Genomic DNA, 16,641 nt, shown 5'->3' on the forward strand with positions numbered 1-16,641 from the left:
ATCGTTCTTTGCAGACACCGAATTCGTTTCTTGAGTACAACTGGCTTAAAATCCCGTATTTAGTACCAAGTTTGTAAAGATTTTCATTCTCGATCGAAGCTTAAATCAACATTCACCATGGTCGCGCGGAAGTTTTATATAATTACCGGTAAATGTGGATAATTCACTACATTTACCATGTGCGTAGGTGATTATTCATAATTACCGGTAATTATAGATAATTACCGATTGCTTACATTTACCGTAACATATATAATTGTCAGCATATAACGGAGGCGCCAGGTCGTCTAGTGCTGCAACACTCGGGACTGTCCCGCGCCGTGCCGCTCGACACGGGCGGCGCGGACACCATGCCGCATTTAGACAAACTATACACCTCTACGCAAAACAGGTAACTTATACAGCTTAGATATTTAGATAAAACAATACCAGAAAGGCCTTTAGAACTGTTTTGGATGTAAATAATATTAAAATTGTATCTAATAATGCAGCAGAGATATATTAAAGATCATAGAAATTAAAATGTTTTAATTGTTGACACGGTTGCGGTATATTTCAAAGATTTTGGGAGATAAAGGTAACATGTTAGATCAACTTTGTCCCCAAAATCTTTATCTTTACTTAATGAAACGTTGGGAGGAGAAAGGGAATTGTATTATTATACAATAAATTGTATGAATAGCAAGTATATTTTAGTAATCTTAAATGAGAACAAGCCTAAAAACTTAAAAATGGCGGTATGTTGTTTTATGAAGTTGTTTGTTCCGCAGACGCACGCACAAGACGTCAGTGTCTCACGAGACACACATGAACACGGAGTGGCAGCACATGTTCGGACACTCACACGAGCAACACTCTAGAGGTAAAACTACATTATTTATTTATTTATTTATTATGTATCTTTAACAAGAAATACACTTTACAAAAACAGAATTTATTACAAGCTTTCATTAACTTTTTTCACTTTTACTCATAATTATTTAAAGGCATATTATTATCTCTTTACTTTCTTGTGCATTTTATTTGATATTTTGTTTTTATATGCTGAAAATATATTAATATGTTCAACAACATTAAAAAGTACCAAAACCTAACAGCTATGTACGAAAGTACTAAACTTGCATTTTTTATAAAGTATCTTCAGAGTAATTTAGTATTTAGTAAATTGATACTTTATTTATTACCACCTTACAATAACAGTATCTACTACACATGTAAGTTAGAGGTACATTAGAATCTTTATATATATAATTCTTCTGTAAGTGTGTATGTCACTGAACTTCTCTTAAACGACTGGACCGATTTTAATTAAATTTTTTGTGTGTGTTCAAGGGGATCTGACAATGGTTTAGATTCACAATTTTGTCCGCTGGACAATGTTTTTTTAATTAATTTTTACAAATTTAAGACGTGTAGACAGGACAACGTCTGTCGGGTCCGCTAGTTTACTTATATATTTTTACTAGCTGACCCGCGCAACTTCGCTTGCGTCACATAAGAGAGAATGGGTCAGAATTTTCCGCGTTTTTGTAACACTTTTTACTGTTACTGTACTCCTATTGGTCGTAGCGTGATGTTATAAAATATGCTTTTTTTTTCACGAAAAATATTCTCATAATATTATTTATATCTCTTAATATAACGAAGTCGCGCTAAGGCATATCCGCCATTAAAACAGTTACCATGACAACGGAATTTTGTTAATTAAATGTCATTGTAATATTGAATATTCGCGACTTCGTTCGCCATCTGAATTTTCCCGGGAAATGTGTCATTTTCCCGGGGTAAAAAGTAGCCTATGTCCTTTCTCGGGTATCAAAGTATCTCCATACCAAATTTCATGCAAATTGGTTCAGTAGTTTAGGCGTGATTGAGTAGCAGACAGACAGACAGACAGACAGACAGACAGACAGACAGAGTTACTTTCGCATTTATAATATTAGTATGGATTTAGCGACTTTTTGTGGTATTACTCTCATCAAATACAACTGACACTTTACTTAGCTATATACTATATTAACTTGTGTGAAGTGTCGGAGGGCGTGTCGGCGGCGGCGAGCGGCGTGACGTCACAGGCGCTGTCCGTGGCGCCGCAACACTCGCAGATGGGACACAGCGCCAGCTACGTGCAATGTTAGTCTTACAACATCTTAATATATTTACTCATCGAAACTTCCAACGTGAAAAACAAAGGACTTATACCAATTAAAGACATGAGTATCATTTTTAGAGTGGTATAAGTAATTTCTTTATATTTACACAAGATTTTTCGCTTTTTCTCCACAATTGTAATATCATTAATTAATATTATATTAGGAACTAAAAGAAAGACAGAGATTTGCAGTGTTGTTTTAAATACTTGTTGTATTACTTTGCAGACAGCATGGCACCCTGTCGCGTAGAACTGAGAGATTTAACGGCAAGGATGCAGCAGAAATATCAAAAATCATTGAGGTATTAATTCGTTTTTTTTTTGTTTGAATGTCTAGTAAGATTATAACATCAAGAGTTTACATTTTTATAATATAAAGATTTTTAAATAATTAACTAGCTGACCTGGCAAACATTGTTTTGCCATATATATTTTTTTAATGTTAGGGGTGGACAAGCCACCGAACAAGGCAAGCGATTCTCAGGCTTACTGGATATGCATATTAAATTAGGTAAAAATCTGTAAAGCCGTTTAGGAGGAGTAAGGTAACAAACATTGTGACACGAAAATTTTATGTATTGGATAACAATCTTGAAGTAATAATTAGAAAAGTTATGAAATCATTTGTTTATAATAAAAATGTTAAACGTATAGGAGTCACGACGACCCGATGGAACACAATGAGGACACGATGCCGCCGTCTGGTTGGCGACCTGGTAACCAGCTCCTCGCATACTTACATGAACACAAGTAAGTTAATATTATTACTTAACATCGTCGTTAATTGAACAGTAAATTGACATAACTCTTAATTAATTTGGAAAGAAATACTACTAAACTTATTGTGATTTTTTTAGCAGCTAAATTTTATTGGAAATTTACGTTTATAATTCAAAGAAATTTTTTGTCTTGCAATAGTAATGAAATAGCCACTGCTCTAATTACCATATGGTTTGAAATCACACCTAAAGCTTATTCCAGTCTATATTGTCTATAATGTGTTACAGCGCATTTAATGTATAGTAGTTAGTAGTTAGTATTTTAAAATGCAAGTTTTCCAAATATTTATGTTATAGAGCGCGAGTGAATCAGTTAGTGACCCTGCCGGCTCAGCGCGCGTTGTTCGGTTCATGTTCGGACGACGGCACCGTGCGACTGTGGGACGCCGCCAGGCTGCAGGGACATGCACATATCAACCGGTAACTATATATTAACTAGCTGACCCGCGCAGCTCCGCTCACGCTTTCTTGGTTTTATTTAATACCGCAAATTTTCAAATTTATTCACCTTTTACACCTTATCTGGACTTCCACAAATAATTTAAGACAGTTGGTAGTTTTCCTCACATGAAGACGTCTCTTGGTAGTTTTTCCTCACAGTCGAGTGGTATAAGTTGACACCTCCCACGCAAGTGGTCGCAGGTTCGAACCCGAGGCAACACACCAATGACTTTTCGAAGTTATGCGTGTGTTAGTAATAATTATCACATGCTCCAACGGTGTAGGAAAATATCACCTCATTACGGGTGGAGACCCTTGCCCAGCAGTGGGGCATTAATGGGTTAAATTTATTATTTATTATGAAGACGTCTCTTGGTAGTTTTTCCTCTCATGAAGACGTGATGAAGACGTCTCTTGGTAGTTTTTCCTCTCATGAAGACGTCTCATGGTAGTTTTTCCTCTCATGAAGACGTCTCTTGGTAGTTTTTCCTGACTTGAGGAAGTCTCTTGGTAGTTTTTCCTCACATGAAGACGACTCTTGGTAGTTTTTCCTGACTTGAGGAAGTCTCTTGGTAGTTTTTCCTCTCATGAAGACGTCTCATGGTAGTTTTTCCTCACATGAAGACGTGATGAAGACGTGTCTTGGTAGTTTTTCCTCTCATGAAGACGTCTCTTGGTAGTTTTTCCTCACATGAAGACGACTCTTGGTAGTTTTTCCTCACATGAAGACGTCTCTTGGTAGTTTTTCCTGACTTGAGGAAGTCTCTTGGTAGTTTTTCCTCACATGAAGACGTCTCTTGGTAGTTTTTCCTCACATGAAGACGTCTCTTGGTAGTTTTTCCTCTCGTGAAGACGTCTCATGGTAGTTTTTCCTCCCATGAAGACGTCTCTTGGTAGTTTTTCCTCTCATGAATACGTCTCTTGGTAGTTTTTCCTCAATTGAAGACGCCTCTTGGTAGTTTTTCCTCACTTGAAGACGTCTCATGGTAGTTTTTCCTCTCATGAAGACGTCTCTTGGTAGGTTATCCTCACATGAAGACGACTCTTGGTAGTTTTTCCTCACTTGATGACGTGATGAAGACGTCTCTTGGTAGTTTTTCCTCACATGAAGACGTCTCTTGGTAGTTTTTCCTCACATGAAGACGTCTCTTGGTAGTTTTTCCTCTCATGAAGACGTCTCATGGTAGTTTTTCCTCCCATGAAGACGTCTCTTGGTAGTTTTTCCTCTCATGAATACGTCTCTTGGTAGTTTTTCCTCAATTGAAGACGCCTCTTGGTAGTTTTTCCTCACTTGAAGACGTCTCATGGTAGTTTTTCCTCTCATGAAGACGTCTCATGGTAGTTTTTCCTCTCATGAAGACGTCTCTTGGTAGTTTTTCCTGACTTGAGGAAGTCTCTTGGTAGTTTTTCCTCTCATGAAGACGTCTCATGGTAGTTTTTCCTCACTTGAAGACGTCTCATGGTATTTTTTCCTCTCATGAAGACGTCTCATGGTAGTTTTTCCTCTCATGAAGACGTGATGGAGACGTCTCTTCGTAGTATTTCCTCACATGAAGACGTGATGAAGACGTGTCTTGGTAGTTTTTCTCTCATGAAGACGACTCTTGGTAGTTTTTCCTCACATGAAGACGTCTCTTGGTAGTTTTTCCTGACTTGAGGAAGCCTCTTGGTAGTGTTTCCTCACTTGAAGACGTCTCATGGTAGTTTTTCCTCACCTGAAGACGTCTCTTGGTAGTTTTTCCTCACGTGAAGACGTGATGATGACGTCTCTTGGTAGTTTTTCCTCACATGAAGACGTCTCTTGGTAGTTTTTCCTCACATGAAGACGTCTCTTGGTAGTTTTTCCTCACATGAAGACGTCTCTTGGTAGTTTTTCCTCACATGAAGACGTCTCTTGGTAGTTTTTCCTGACTTGAGGAAGTCTCTTGGTAGTTTTTCCTCTCATGAAGACGTCTCATGGTAGTTTTTCCTCACTTGAAGACGTCTCATGGTAGTTTTTCCTCTCATGAAGACGTCTCATGGTAGTTTTTCCTCTCATGAAGACGTGATGGAGACGTCTCTTCGTAGTATTTCCTCACATGAAGACGTGATGAAGACGTCTCTTGGTAGTTTTTCCTCACATGAAGACGACTCTTGGCAGTTTTTCCTCACTTGAAGATGACTCTTGGTAGTTTTTCCTCACATGAAGACGTCTCTTGGTAGTTTTTCCTCTCATGAAGACGTCTCATGGTAGTTTTTCCTCTCATGAAGACGTGATGGAGACGTCTCTTCGTAGTATTTCCTCACATGAAGACGTGATGAAGACGTCTCTTGGTAGTTTTTCCTCACATGAAGACGACTCTTGGCAGTTTTTCCTCACTTGAAGACGTCTCTTGGTAGTTTTTCCTCACATGAAGACGACTCTTGGCAGTTTTTCCTCACATGAAGACGACTCTTGGTAGTTTTTCCTCACATGAAGACGTGATGAACACGTCTCTTGGTAGTTTTTCCTCACATGAAGACGTGATGAACACGTCTCTTGGTAGTTTTTCCTCACGTGAAGACGTCTCTTGGTAATTTTTCCTCACATGAAGACGTGATGGAGACGTCTCTTGGTAGTTTTTCCTCACGTGAAGACGTCTAATGGTAGGTTTTCCTCTCATGAAGACGTCTCTTGGTAGTTTTTCCTCCCATGAAGACGTCTCTTGGTAGTTTTTCCTCACTTGAAGACGTCTCTTGGTAGTTTTTCCTCACATGAAGACGACTCTTGGCAGTTTTTCCTCACATGAAGACGACTCTTGGTAGTTTTTCCTCACATGAAGACGTGATGAACACGTCTCTTGGTAGTTTTTCCTCACATGAAGACGTGATGAACACGTCTCTTGGTAGTTTTTCCTCACATGAAGACGTGATGAACACGTCTCTTGGTAGTTTTTCCTCACATGAAGACGTGATGAACACGTCTCTTGGTAGTTTTTCCTCACATGAAGACGTGATGAACACGTCTCTTGGTAGTTTTTCCTCACGTGAAGACGTCTCTTGGTAATTTTTCCTCACATGAAGACGTGATGGAGACGTCTCTTGGTAGTTTTTCCTCACGTGAAGACGTCTAATGGTAGGTTTTCCTCTCATGAAGACGTCTCTTGGTAGTTTTTCCTCCCATGAAGACGTCTCTTGGTAGTTTTTCCTCTCATGAAGACGTCTCTTGGTAGTTTTTCCTCACATGAAGACGTGATGAACATGTCTCTTGGTAGTTATTCCTCTCATGAAGACGTCTCATGGTAGTTTTTCCTCACATGAAGACGTGATGAACACGTCTCTTGGTAGTTTTTCCTCTCATGAAGACGTCTCATGGTAGTTTTTCCTCTCATGAAGACGACTCTTGGTAGTTTTTCCTCACATGAAGACGTGATGGAGACGTCTCTTGGTAGTTTTTCCTCACGTGAAGACGTCTAATGGTAGGTTTTCCTCTCATGAAGACGTCTCTTGGTAGTTTTTCCTCCCATGAAGACGTCTCTTGGTAGTTTTTCCTCACATGAAGACGTGATGGAGACGTCTCTTGGTAGTTTTTCCTCACATGAAGACGCCTCATGGTAGGTTTTCCTCTCATGAAGACGTCTCTTGGTAGTTTTTCCTCACATGAAGACGTCTCTTGGTAGTTTTTCCTCACATGAAGACGTCTCTTGGTAGTTTTTACATACAATTTTCAAACTACAAAACAATTACTCAAAATATGCTCAGTTTTACGGTAAAATGTAATACAAGTCTTTCATGAATTGAAATCTTAATGAAGAGCGTATACGTTTGTATGTAATGTTTGTCTATGTATGTATGTTGTAGATCTAAGTCGATGTACAATCGTAACGCGGGTCCCGTCGTGTCTCTGGCGGCGTGCGAGGGAGGTCAGTCGCTTGTGGCTGCCACGCAGGAGTCCGTCTTTGTACTCAGGTAAATACAAGTACATTGGTTATTGAGTTATTTAACTTATACTTATGTTGTTTGTATAAGTTTCTTTGCTGAGCTACGTTAGCCTATTAAAAAAATATTTTGCCTGTAAAATGTGTATCTTAATTTATAGGCGTTTAAAAAGCCTTTACTATGTTTCTGTCACCTAATGGGCTTAACGGCACTGAATACCAGATTTTAGTGACAACTTAAACAGATTTTAACGAGAAATATTATTTATTAACTTTTGTTTTTTAACTGATTTCTAATTTCTAAGTCATTAAGACAAGATTTAAACATATACACGAATTGAAAACATTCTTAATTCGTATCTGATTAATAAATGCCCCCCGCCCCCCCAGGATCGACGGCAGCTCGTCCCGCATGAGCCTGTCGCAGGGCCGCCAGCTGGAGGCGGACGGCGACGACGCGGCGTGCGTGGCCGCGCCCGCGCACCACTCGCTCATCTCATACGCCACGCTCCTGGCCACCATCGTGGGCTGGGACCTTAGGGCTCCGGGTAATTGATTAATTATAATAATATTTACATTATACCCACTTCTCAAGGCCTAACCCCTCCCTTATTTCGGGATAGATCTTACAACTCTTCAAAAACTGTTTTATTTAAATTGCAGAGTTTTTTTTCAATATTATGTCATACGGTTAAAACAAATCATGTTAATTTATAATTCACAAATAATTAACAGTCTATAATTTGTCTTGCTTTAGCTTCAAACCTTCGAACATTAGCACTCGAAGCGATTATTATGACCACATAACTATCACTTTTTCCTCAATTTATTAAACAGTAATATATTAAGGTCTAAACCACATACTCTTTGTCCAGGTAACGCGTGGAAGCTGCAGGGCGACCTGAAGCAGGGCGTGTACACGTGCCTGTACGCGGACCCCAGCGGGTACCTCGCCGTGGGCACCTCGAGCGGGGCCGTGTGCGTGTGGGACCTGCGCTTCCATCTACCTATCACTTCTGTCAAACATCCCAACTGTGAGCATCATAATATCTATACTCATATTATAAATGCGAAAGTAACTCTGTCTGTCTGTCTGTTACTAAATCACGCCTAAACTACGGAACCAATTTGGATGAAATTTGGTATGAAGATATTTTGATACCCGAAAAAGGACATAGGCTACTTTTTACCCCGGGAAAATGACGCATTCCCGAGGGAAAATGGCGGACGAAGTCATAATGCGTTCACATACTTACATAAAATAATCATTTCTAGTGTCGATTTTAAAAGAAAATATCGCTGTAATAATATATCGAGAATATGAAAAGTAATCAAAGTTATCAAAGTGATATCATTTTAATAAACATATTACCAATTCTTAGGATCATTCATGAACTAAAATTTAAAAATAATGTTGTGAATTGTCTATGTCTATATAACTGTAGCGCTATTAAAGCGCTGTAAAGCTAAATTTTGTATGAAAAATTGATCAGCGCCCCTAGTGGATTTTTGCAACAACTATGTTCTACAATGGCTCCCTTTGGCCCAAACATTAAAATAAAATAAAATTTAATAAATTAAATTATTTGCTGGAGCGCACTACACACCGGAGCGTACCTAAGTGCGCTCCAGCAAATATTTTTTGCATAGCTAATAATATTTGAATGAATGAATAATATTCGAAATTCGAATTTCGAAATAAAATATTCTTTCAATTTTAATAAATTATTTAAACAACCACATTGGATCATTGTAGGAAGACGAGGCTGAATAGGTATTGTTTCCTTTGCCTGCTTCAACATAGGCAAAAAATAGACGCTGATTCTTTTTTTGTGTTGATAATGTTTCGTTAAACAAACATATCAACTATTTTGTTTTTGTTAATTATGTTATTTTCATATTACTTATTTATTTATTTTTACTAATACGTTCTAACGTAGACTGTAATTATTTTTTATGAGAATAATACCTTTCATGATTGATCATTTGATTGCTGCCGGTTTCCTAACGAGTAGCTCCATAGAAATGTATGGTACTAGATAGCGTTAGTATCGAATGTACAGAATCGAGCTGCTGGTGTCAACTCCAAGTAAATATGGTTTTCTTATGTTTTGTAGGGTTGTTTTAGCGTTTTTTCCAGGCATATATTATTTAATTGTGATTGTGTCTGTCCAGCGGAGCGCGTCCGGCGCATCGTGGGCAGCGGGTGGGGCGGCGGCGTGTGGGCGGCGGGCGCGCGCGACGCGGCGGCGTGGAGCCTGGAGTCCACGCAGCGCACGCACGCGCTGTGGCCCTGCACCAACCACGTGCAGCCGCTGCACTACACGCCCGCCGTAGGAGGACATTATTATTATTACATTTAGCTTGTTATTTATTTCAGACGACAAAATAATTATAATTATTTCTAGTACTTTAAAGAAAAAAGTGACTAAAGACCATTAAATCAATATTTATGAATACCACTAAAACAACCACTGGAAAAAACAACAAAGTTTTCTGTTGCTCCAACTCCGAAATATAATTCAATGTCTTGAAACTGTCTCTGAAGCAGAAATAATATTCCCTTGAAAAATAATTTCACATTAAATATTCAGTTCTAACAATTTTTGTCAAATTTTGTTCCGATTCCCATAAACGTACTTCCAAACCTAAAACACTTAATGCATCCAAATTTAACTAACGCACTAATTAACTAAGCCATCATCACAATAAAAAAACACAACTTAAATATTTTCGTTACCCAGGCGTCTCACTACATCAGCTCGATATACTGCGGCACGCGGGAAGGCAACCGGTTCGTGGTGACGGGCGGCTCCGACCTGCGCCTGCGCTACTGGGACCTGGAGCACCCCGAGGACTCGTACGTGCTCGTTCACGCGCCCGCCGACCACCTCAAGTACTCGCCGCATGCCAAATACAGGTAACACTTAATATTTTTTTCCCTTAGCCTGTTTGATTGAACCACTGCTGGGCAAAGGCCTCCCCCCTTCCTTTCCACTAAAATAATTACTTTTAAAATGTTTGATACGTTTTTACCTAAGTGTATCCGAAATCTGGATGGATTACGGTTTATACGGTTACATATTTAATTTTAATATCTGGTATATTTAACACAATATTCTACTCGGAATAATTTTAAATGTATTTCGACTTGTGACATACTAAACTACCTTTCTTGACATAATCAAATATCAAATGTTTTAAATCTTTATTCTCTGGTTGACGCGTAGTTAGGCCATTAGTAATGAGAATGTTCACAATGTAATATATATGATATCTCTATAAGTGTGGGCTTGTAAATGGCTGACAGTTTGCCATACTAAATGTATATATTATATTATGTTACATCTAGCTGTAAGCCTTCCATATTATATAAATAAATAAATAAATAAATAATCTGTCAGAACAAAACAATAAAAAACTCATTAATTTTCATTCTCAGTTTTAATTTAATGCAAATGTATATTCTGACTAAAGCCATAATTCTGTTTATTTGTAGATTTCGGACAACTTTTTTATTTTATGTCAAGCAAACAATTATGGTCGAATTTAATTTAAACAGAATAACGTCTATAAAATTTACACATATACTTCCACACCAAAGTTATTAATTTCGATAACAACTCTATTAAATCCCTACAACACAACACATCACTATTATTTTCCAACAGGAGCCGCATAATCGACGGTACCACAGTGATCCAGGAGTGTTGCAAGACGAACACCTCCCCCCCCTCCTCGGCGCTGGAGGACAGCGTGTACCGCACCGTGGAGTCGCGCTCCTTCTACCACACAGCACCCATCACCGACCTCACCGTGGTGGAGGGCAACAAGCCTTATCTCGTCAGCTCGGCCGCTGATGGCGTTATCAATGTGTGGAAGTAACTATACAATTATTGATATAAATACTTGTGATTTCATGTAGGCTATCTATATATCTATATATAGGTATAAAAATTAATTGCTGTTCGTTAGTCTCGCTAAAACCCGAGGCTGGACCGATTTGGCTAATTTTGGTCTTGAATTATTATTTGTGGGAGTCCAGAGAAGGTGTAAAAGGTGAATAAGTTTGAATATGCGTGGTATTAAATAAAAACAAGAAAGCGTGAGCGGAGCTGCGCAGGTCAGCTAGTGTTAAATAAATCCGGCAGAACAAAAGTCAATGTAAACTATGTATGGAGTAGAGTCCCGTCGTCGCATCTTTATTTTCGCGGTTAATTAAAATCTACTGAATTTTATCCGGTTTTCATTAATAGTTAGTGATTTTCAAGGTTGATGTGTATAATTTGTTAAAGTTAACCCTGTGTAATCTGGGAGAAGATGGGACGGGCCGCTAGTTTTCTTGACTATGATGTGTATATTTGTATATGTAGATTGCAACCGGGGCAATATATTTGTTAATTGTTTACTTCATACTGGATTGTGCAATGTTTTCTATGTATATCATTATTTACTTCAACAATCAAGATAATAGGTAACCCCTTATGCATAAATAAACGCTATTTGAAAACATATTTTTGTAGACCGACAACCTATTATTGCAATATATCGGCCGCACCTTGAAGCCTGATACAACTTACTTTTCAATAGTGTTCCCAACAAAAGTACTTATACTTAATTAAAATTAGTTCAGTACATTTAAAAAATATATATTTAACTGATTTTATTCTTCGAAAAAAGCCAAAAGCATAATTGGAATGAAAATTAAATTCGAAATGTATGATGACTTTATATTCTATTGTCATGATGACGACAAAATATTGTTGCGTCATCCCACGTTCGTTGAAATAATAGCATAACAACAAATGTTATGTAATATAAAAACAATATGGCGTCATTGAATACTATCAATACAGTTAAATGTTGCGTTATTCGGGTATGTGTAATATTTGTTATTTATTGTTTACTAGTGCTTGTATCATTTGACATTAATTCACATTTAAATTTCTTATGGCCGTATTTGCCACTTCTCAGTAAATGAGATGGAATATGTTATAGTTTTTTTTTCCATATGTTTGCTATTACTATGTATTAGACAGTATCGTTATCCGAGATCGTTATCTGAGACTTATTCAAAATCTGGGAAATTCCCTTATTATGTACAGAGCTTAACTTGTATCCATATTATATTGGCTGTAGAATTAATTGTATTCATTTTTCCAGCCATTCAAATTGCTTAGTTTTTTGTCAATTTAAAAATAGTCTAGTAAATTTTATATATTGTTTTTTTTTTATGTTTTCTTTAGTTGAAATGTTATTTTTACTAGTTCCTTAGTGTTATTTTGATCTGTGATCATTACGTTTTTAATAAATAGATTAGAATTCGATGTAATGTGTATAGTCCATGCTTATAGTCAAGTCAAGGGAGTTATTTAAAAGGACAACGACTGAAATAATTATTGTAAAAAATGTATTTTATAATTTCATGTTTAACTCTAAATTTCTTAGGTATTAAGATTCTATTTTTCCATAATTAAATATTATTATCAGTTTTTGATGTTTTATTTTATAATGTCAATGCTGCTTTCTTTAGAGGCCAAAGATTTTCAAGTTGCCAGGACACTCAACTCGGCTTAACAGATAACAAACAACACTAACATATTTGCTAATACAATCCACTTCCACGAAATGATAGCCATTTTTCTATCATAAGACACATAATAACGACATAATTTCTCAATATTGACAGATTTCTTTTCTATTCTCGTCAGCGCGACAAAACTATTTGCCAAGTAGAGTTTTATTTCGATGGAAAAATTGTCAACTACAACAATCAAACAGATTTTTCTTCATTTCTATCAGTGAACTACTAATAATTTTGAGCTCATTTCCAGTCAATAGCTGTGAATAATCTACAATAACTACTAACTAATACATAACAGCTAGAAAAACGTCAAGGTTTCAGACAATACATCCCTGTATTAAGCAGTGAAATAACATATAGGTTTTATAGTCAAAATAATTGTGATGTACACATAAATGGGTCACAGTATACACAAAACATGTACTATAAATACATTTAAACTATAGGTACTATACTTTTTCTAATACATCTATATATCATAATATGTTGTTAAAAACATTGCATTTTGAAATAAATAGATAGACTTTTGAGATTTTCTACCAACACAACTGCAAAAATATTTTGAAAGCAGTAACAATTTTCGATTAGAAAGAATTTACTTGCAATATTTTTGGACTTTTGTTTTTAGCATGTTGCACAGATCTACACAACATTGCATTGCAAAGAGCAGGAAAAAAATTGTTTATTATAAAAAACAATAAGGAAAAATAATTTGTACTTGTACAATCAATTATTTATGCCATTATAACAATTAAACTGTACTTATAGCAAAACTGATATCAAGTTTACAATAAAAATACAAAATGAATTACATATAAAATTATTTATTGTATATACAAAGTACTTCATCATACAATTTTTGCATAAAATATGCAAAATTAAAACTTTCAGTCTAGCTCATCCGAGAAGGGATAAAAGCCAAACTTCGTCAACATGATTAAATGCAAAACAAGCAGCTAGCTATTACTCAACCAATTTATTTAACTAAAGCTGTATTTCTAATGTCAAATCCATTGTTCTGTCAGTGATGCACACGGTGCAAAGTCAATACACAAAGTGATACTCCACTTTGATCGCAGAATATATTTTCACACAGTTCAGAAAGTCTTCAACCCACTTTTTCTCACTCACACTTTTCTATCACACGCTACGAAGGCAAGTCTATAAAGAACGGCATACAACTATTTCTTTTCATCAGGAATATCTTCTAGAAGCTTCTGCAGGTCAATGCCGTCGAATTTGGAGCTCTGTGTGTTTGATGCGTGGGCTAGGAACAGCTCCTTCAAGAACTGTAGTTCCTTTGTGAGGGTCTTCACTCTGTCCTCTAGAACTTGGTTCTCGGCTTTCAGGTTACTGACCCTTGTGAAGGTCTCCTGTGTCTTCTGCTTTGACTTAAATCGACTCTTTTTCACAGCCTGAGAGTAAAGATACATCATTAAAAACATGTCATTAATTATCTAAAGGCGAACGGCAGGTTTATATGAAGAATTCGTACAGCTTATAAAATGTCATGTTTAGGTTTACTTTTTGTTTTAATTGGTAGCTAATATGATAGACAAGCTTATTTTAAAATTCTTATATTTTTAAAAGTTGGGAGGTAAATGTTATGTCCATTTTTAGAAGCCCCGATAGTTCGCTAAATTGCTCAGATGCTGTCAAAACCACAATTCAAAATAACAGCAAATTGGCGGATGCGTAGACGTCAGACGAAAAGTGACGTCTCATGAGATTTTCTTTTTCTTTAGTTGTCAACAAATATAAGCCATGGACCAAAAATTATTATTTAAATAAACAAATACTTTCTAATTAATCCGGACTTCTAAAAATAATACTCCCAAATAAAAATAAGTGACTTAGTCCCCTTAATAAGTGGTACAAATTCTGTTACGAAACAACACAAACTTTAAGCTGTACGAAATCTGCCGATCTCCTTTGGCAGTATAAATGAGTCATAGCTAGTTATTTATTGAATAATATGATAAAATAGTATACTATTTACACTATCTATCTGTTGTGAAAAGGGGAAAATTAGTATTGGTTTCTCCAAGTTGCGAGTTATTATAACATAACAAGAAATGTTATCAGTACTACAAATCTAGTGTAAACAGTGTAAATGTTGCACCATCATTACAAGTACTTGGGAATGTTTCGCAATATTTTCAGCTTTCTATGAAACATCTCTTTGAAAATGTTTAAGTTTCAACAAAAATACATTCATGATTAAATAATGAGTGCTACAGATAATGAACCTACCAGTATGAATCATCATCTTTATTTAAAAAAAGAACAGTTATGTCTAAATGTGGGTTATTCCAACATGAAATTGAATTAAGAACATTTATGTTGTGTTTTCCTCAAGAAACCTGTTTGTTTCTTTGTTGTTACTGGCCATGCTTAAAGCAATTAAGGAGGGAATTTCATTTTATGAACAATTGTTTTTTTATGTGCTAAATTTTAGTTTTTTTAAGTAGAACATTAAAATGTTTGTGTAGATTATGTATGTAAGGTTTTTGTTTAAATGCAATCCATTTTCAGATATTTGTCCTCAAAGGTAAAAAATGAAAGGATGTTGCATTCTTACCTATATTACACAAACTATGTTACTAATTACATGTTTTTATTGTAATCAAACACTACATACCTCATTATTTCGGTCTCTCTTGCGTCTGTACTCGTCGTCCTCCTCATCTACATCACTGTTCCCTCGTCGGGTACGTTTTGGAGGCATCTCGCCCAAGTAGTCTTCAAAATCGTCTAATATCATCAAACTGTTTCACACACCAAGCTCGCAAACTCTTCACTGAATTCACAATGAAACTCACTGAATACTTTTCTGCAACAAGAACACGAAAGGTTAAAACAACACGGGACTTTTTTGTCACAGATTTACTGAGAAATCATGACGCAACTGTGGTAAACCCCGATAACTGGTTCAAGTGCCTACGTCGTACACAATATAAGTACGTACCAAATTATTAGTTATAGTAAACGAAAGTTTGTTTCGTTTTCGTTTATATTTATGCACTTCCCGCAAAATAAATAAAAACAACAACAATAGGCTTGCACACTTTTCACGAACGAAATGTAAAAGGTCTCTGACGCGTAGTACTCCAGCGTCAAAATATAAATAGCTCGCAATGTCGTCAGCAATCGTGAGATTGACGTCAGCCGTAATAATAGAGCCGTACTTGTTAATGTAATCGATTAAGACAGTTACTCGATTCTAGTATATGTTAAATGAGCGAATGTAAAGTAATAAGGGAAATTAACTAATGAAGAGATTAATAAATTGATCTTATTAGGTAATTTTGACATATTAACAAATAAAGCACAAGTTCTAGCTAAATAGAGGTAAAATACTGAAGTGTTTATTAACAAGATTCACCATTAACGTTACAAAAGTAAGATAGTTTCATTTTAATTGCACGATTGTCTTTTCTAAAAACAAAAAAAAAAAAAAAAACAATGAAATAAAGTATAACACTGAGTGATTTCAAAACCCGGATTCTTATATAAAAGCACGGCAGACTTTACTTGAGTACAAGAGCTATTCGATTACTACCAATTATTATAAAATATAACCGTCTTAATTATGATGGTGCTACTCTAGTTTGACGTTACTTTGACAGCTGTCACTTGTCATTAGTTGACATTTCCGAAGCAACTAGAGAATCGTCATATCCATTGTTAAAGATGCGTTCACGATTAGTCGTTATTTTTTACAATCATTATGGGGTTATTCTAAGAGGATATAATAATTTTATGCAGTACTTTGGTAATATGGAAATA

At 36.2% G+C, this 16,641-nt stretch overlaps 2 protein-coding genes across 2 annotated transcripts in view; one reads left to right on the forward strand and one right to left on the reverse strand.

Moving 5' to 3' along the window:
- The window catches only part of Vps15 (vacuolar protein sorting 15), a 31,576-nt gene extending 18,816 nt beyond the window's left edge, over positions 1 to 12,760 (forward strand). Inside the window, exons 17-28 of the mRNA XM_076129047.1 lie at positions 264 to 391; positions 771 to 862; positions 2,032 to 2,133; positions 2,379 to 2,454; positions 2,807 to 2,902; positions 3,229 to 3,351; positions 7,192 to 7,299; positions 7,659 to 7,816; positions 8,144 to 8,302; positions 9,444 to 9,601; positions 10,013 to 10,188; positions 10,940 to 12,760. Coding sequence (XP_075985162.1) covers positions 264 to 391; positions 771 to 862; positions 2,032 to 2,133; positions 2,379 to 2,454; positions 2,807 to 2,902; positions 3,229 to 3,351; positions 7,192 to 7,299; positions 7,659 to 7,816; positions 8,144 to 8,302; positions 9,444 to 9,601; positions 10,013 to 10,188; positions 10,940 to 11,153 — 1,590 coding nt within the window. The 3' untranslated portion in view covers positions 11,154 to 12,760. The remainder of the gene's footprint in view (positions 1 to 263; positions 392 to 770; positions 863 to 2,031; positions 2,134 to 2,378; positions 2,455 to 2,806; positions 2,903 to 3,228; positions 3,352 to 7,191; positions 7,300 to 7,658; positions 7,817 to 8,143; positions 8,303 to 9,443; positions 9,602 to 10,012; positions 10,189 to 10,939) is intronic.
- On the reverse strand, positions 12,662 to 15,988 carry LOC142982526 (CCAAT/enhancer-binding protein gamma-like). The gene is made up of 3 exons (XM_076129048.1): positions 15,821 to 15,988; positions 15,494 to 15,685; positions 12,662 to 14,267 (listed from the first exon to the last, which is right to left on the reverse strand). Exons 2-3 carry the CDS (start codon positions 15,614 to 15,616, stop codon positions 14,034 to 14,036), a joined length of 357 nt encoding a protein of 118 aa, XP_075985163.1. The 5' UTR covers positions 15,617 to 15,685; positions 15,821 to 15,988; the 3' UTR covers positions 12,662 to 14,033.
- Positions 15,989 to 16,641: the final 653 nt, after the last annotated feature.

This window comes from Anticarsia gemmatalis, chromosome 22 (genome assembly GCF_050436995.1).
Source record: "Anticarsia gemmatalis isolate Benzon Research Colony breed Stoneville strain chromosome 22, ilAntGemm2 primary, whole genome shotgun sequence".
Lineage (NCBI taxonomy): Eukaryota > Metazoa > Arthropoda > Insecta > Lepidoptera > Erebidae > Anticarsia > Anticarsia gemmatalis.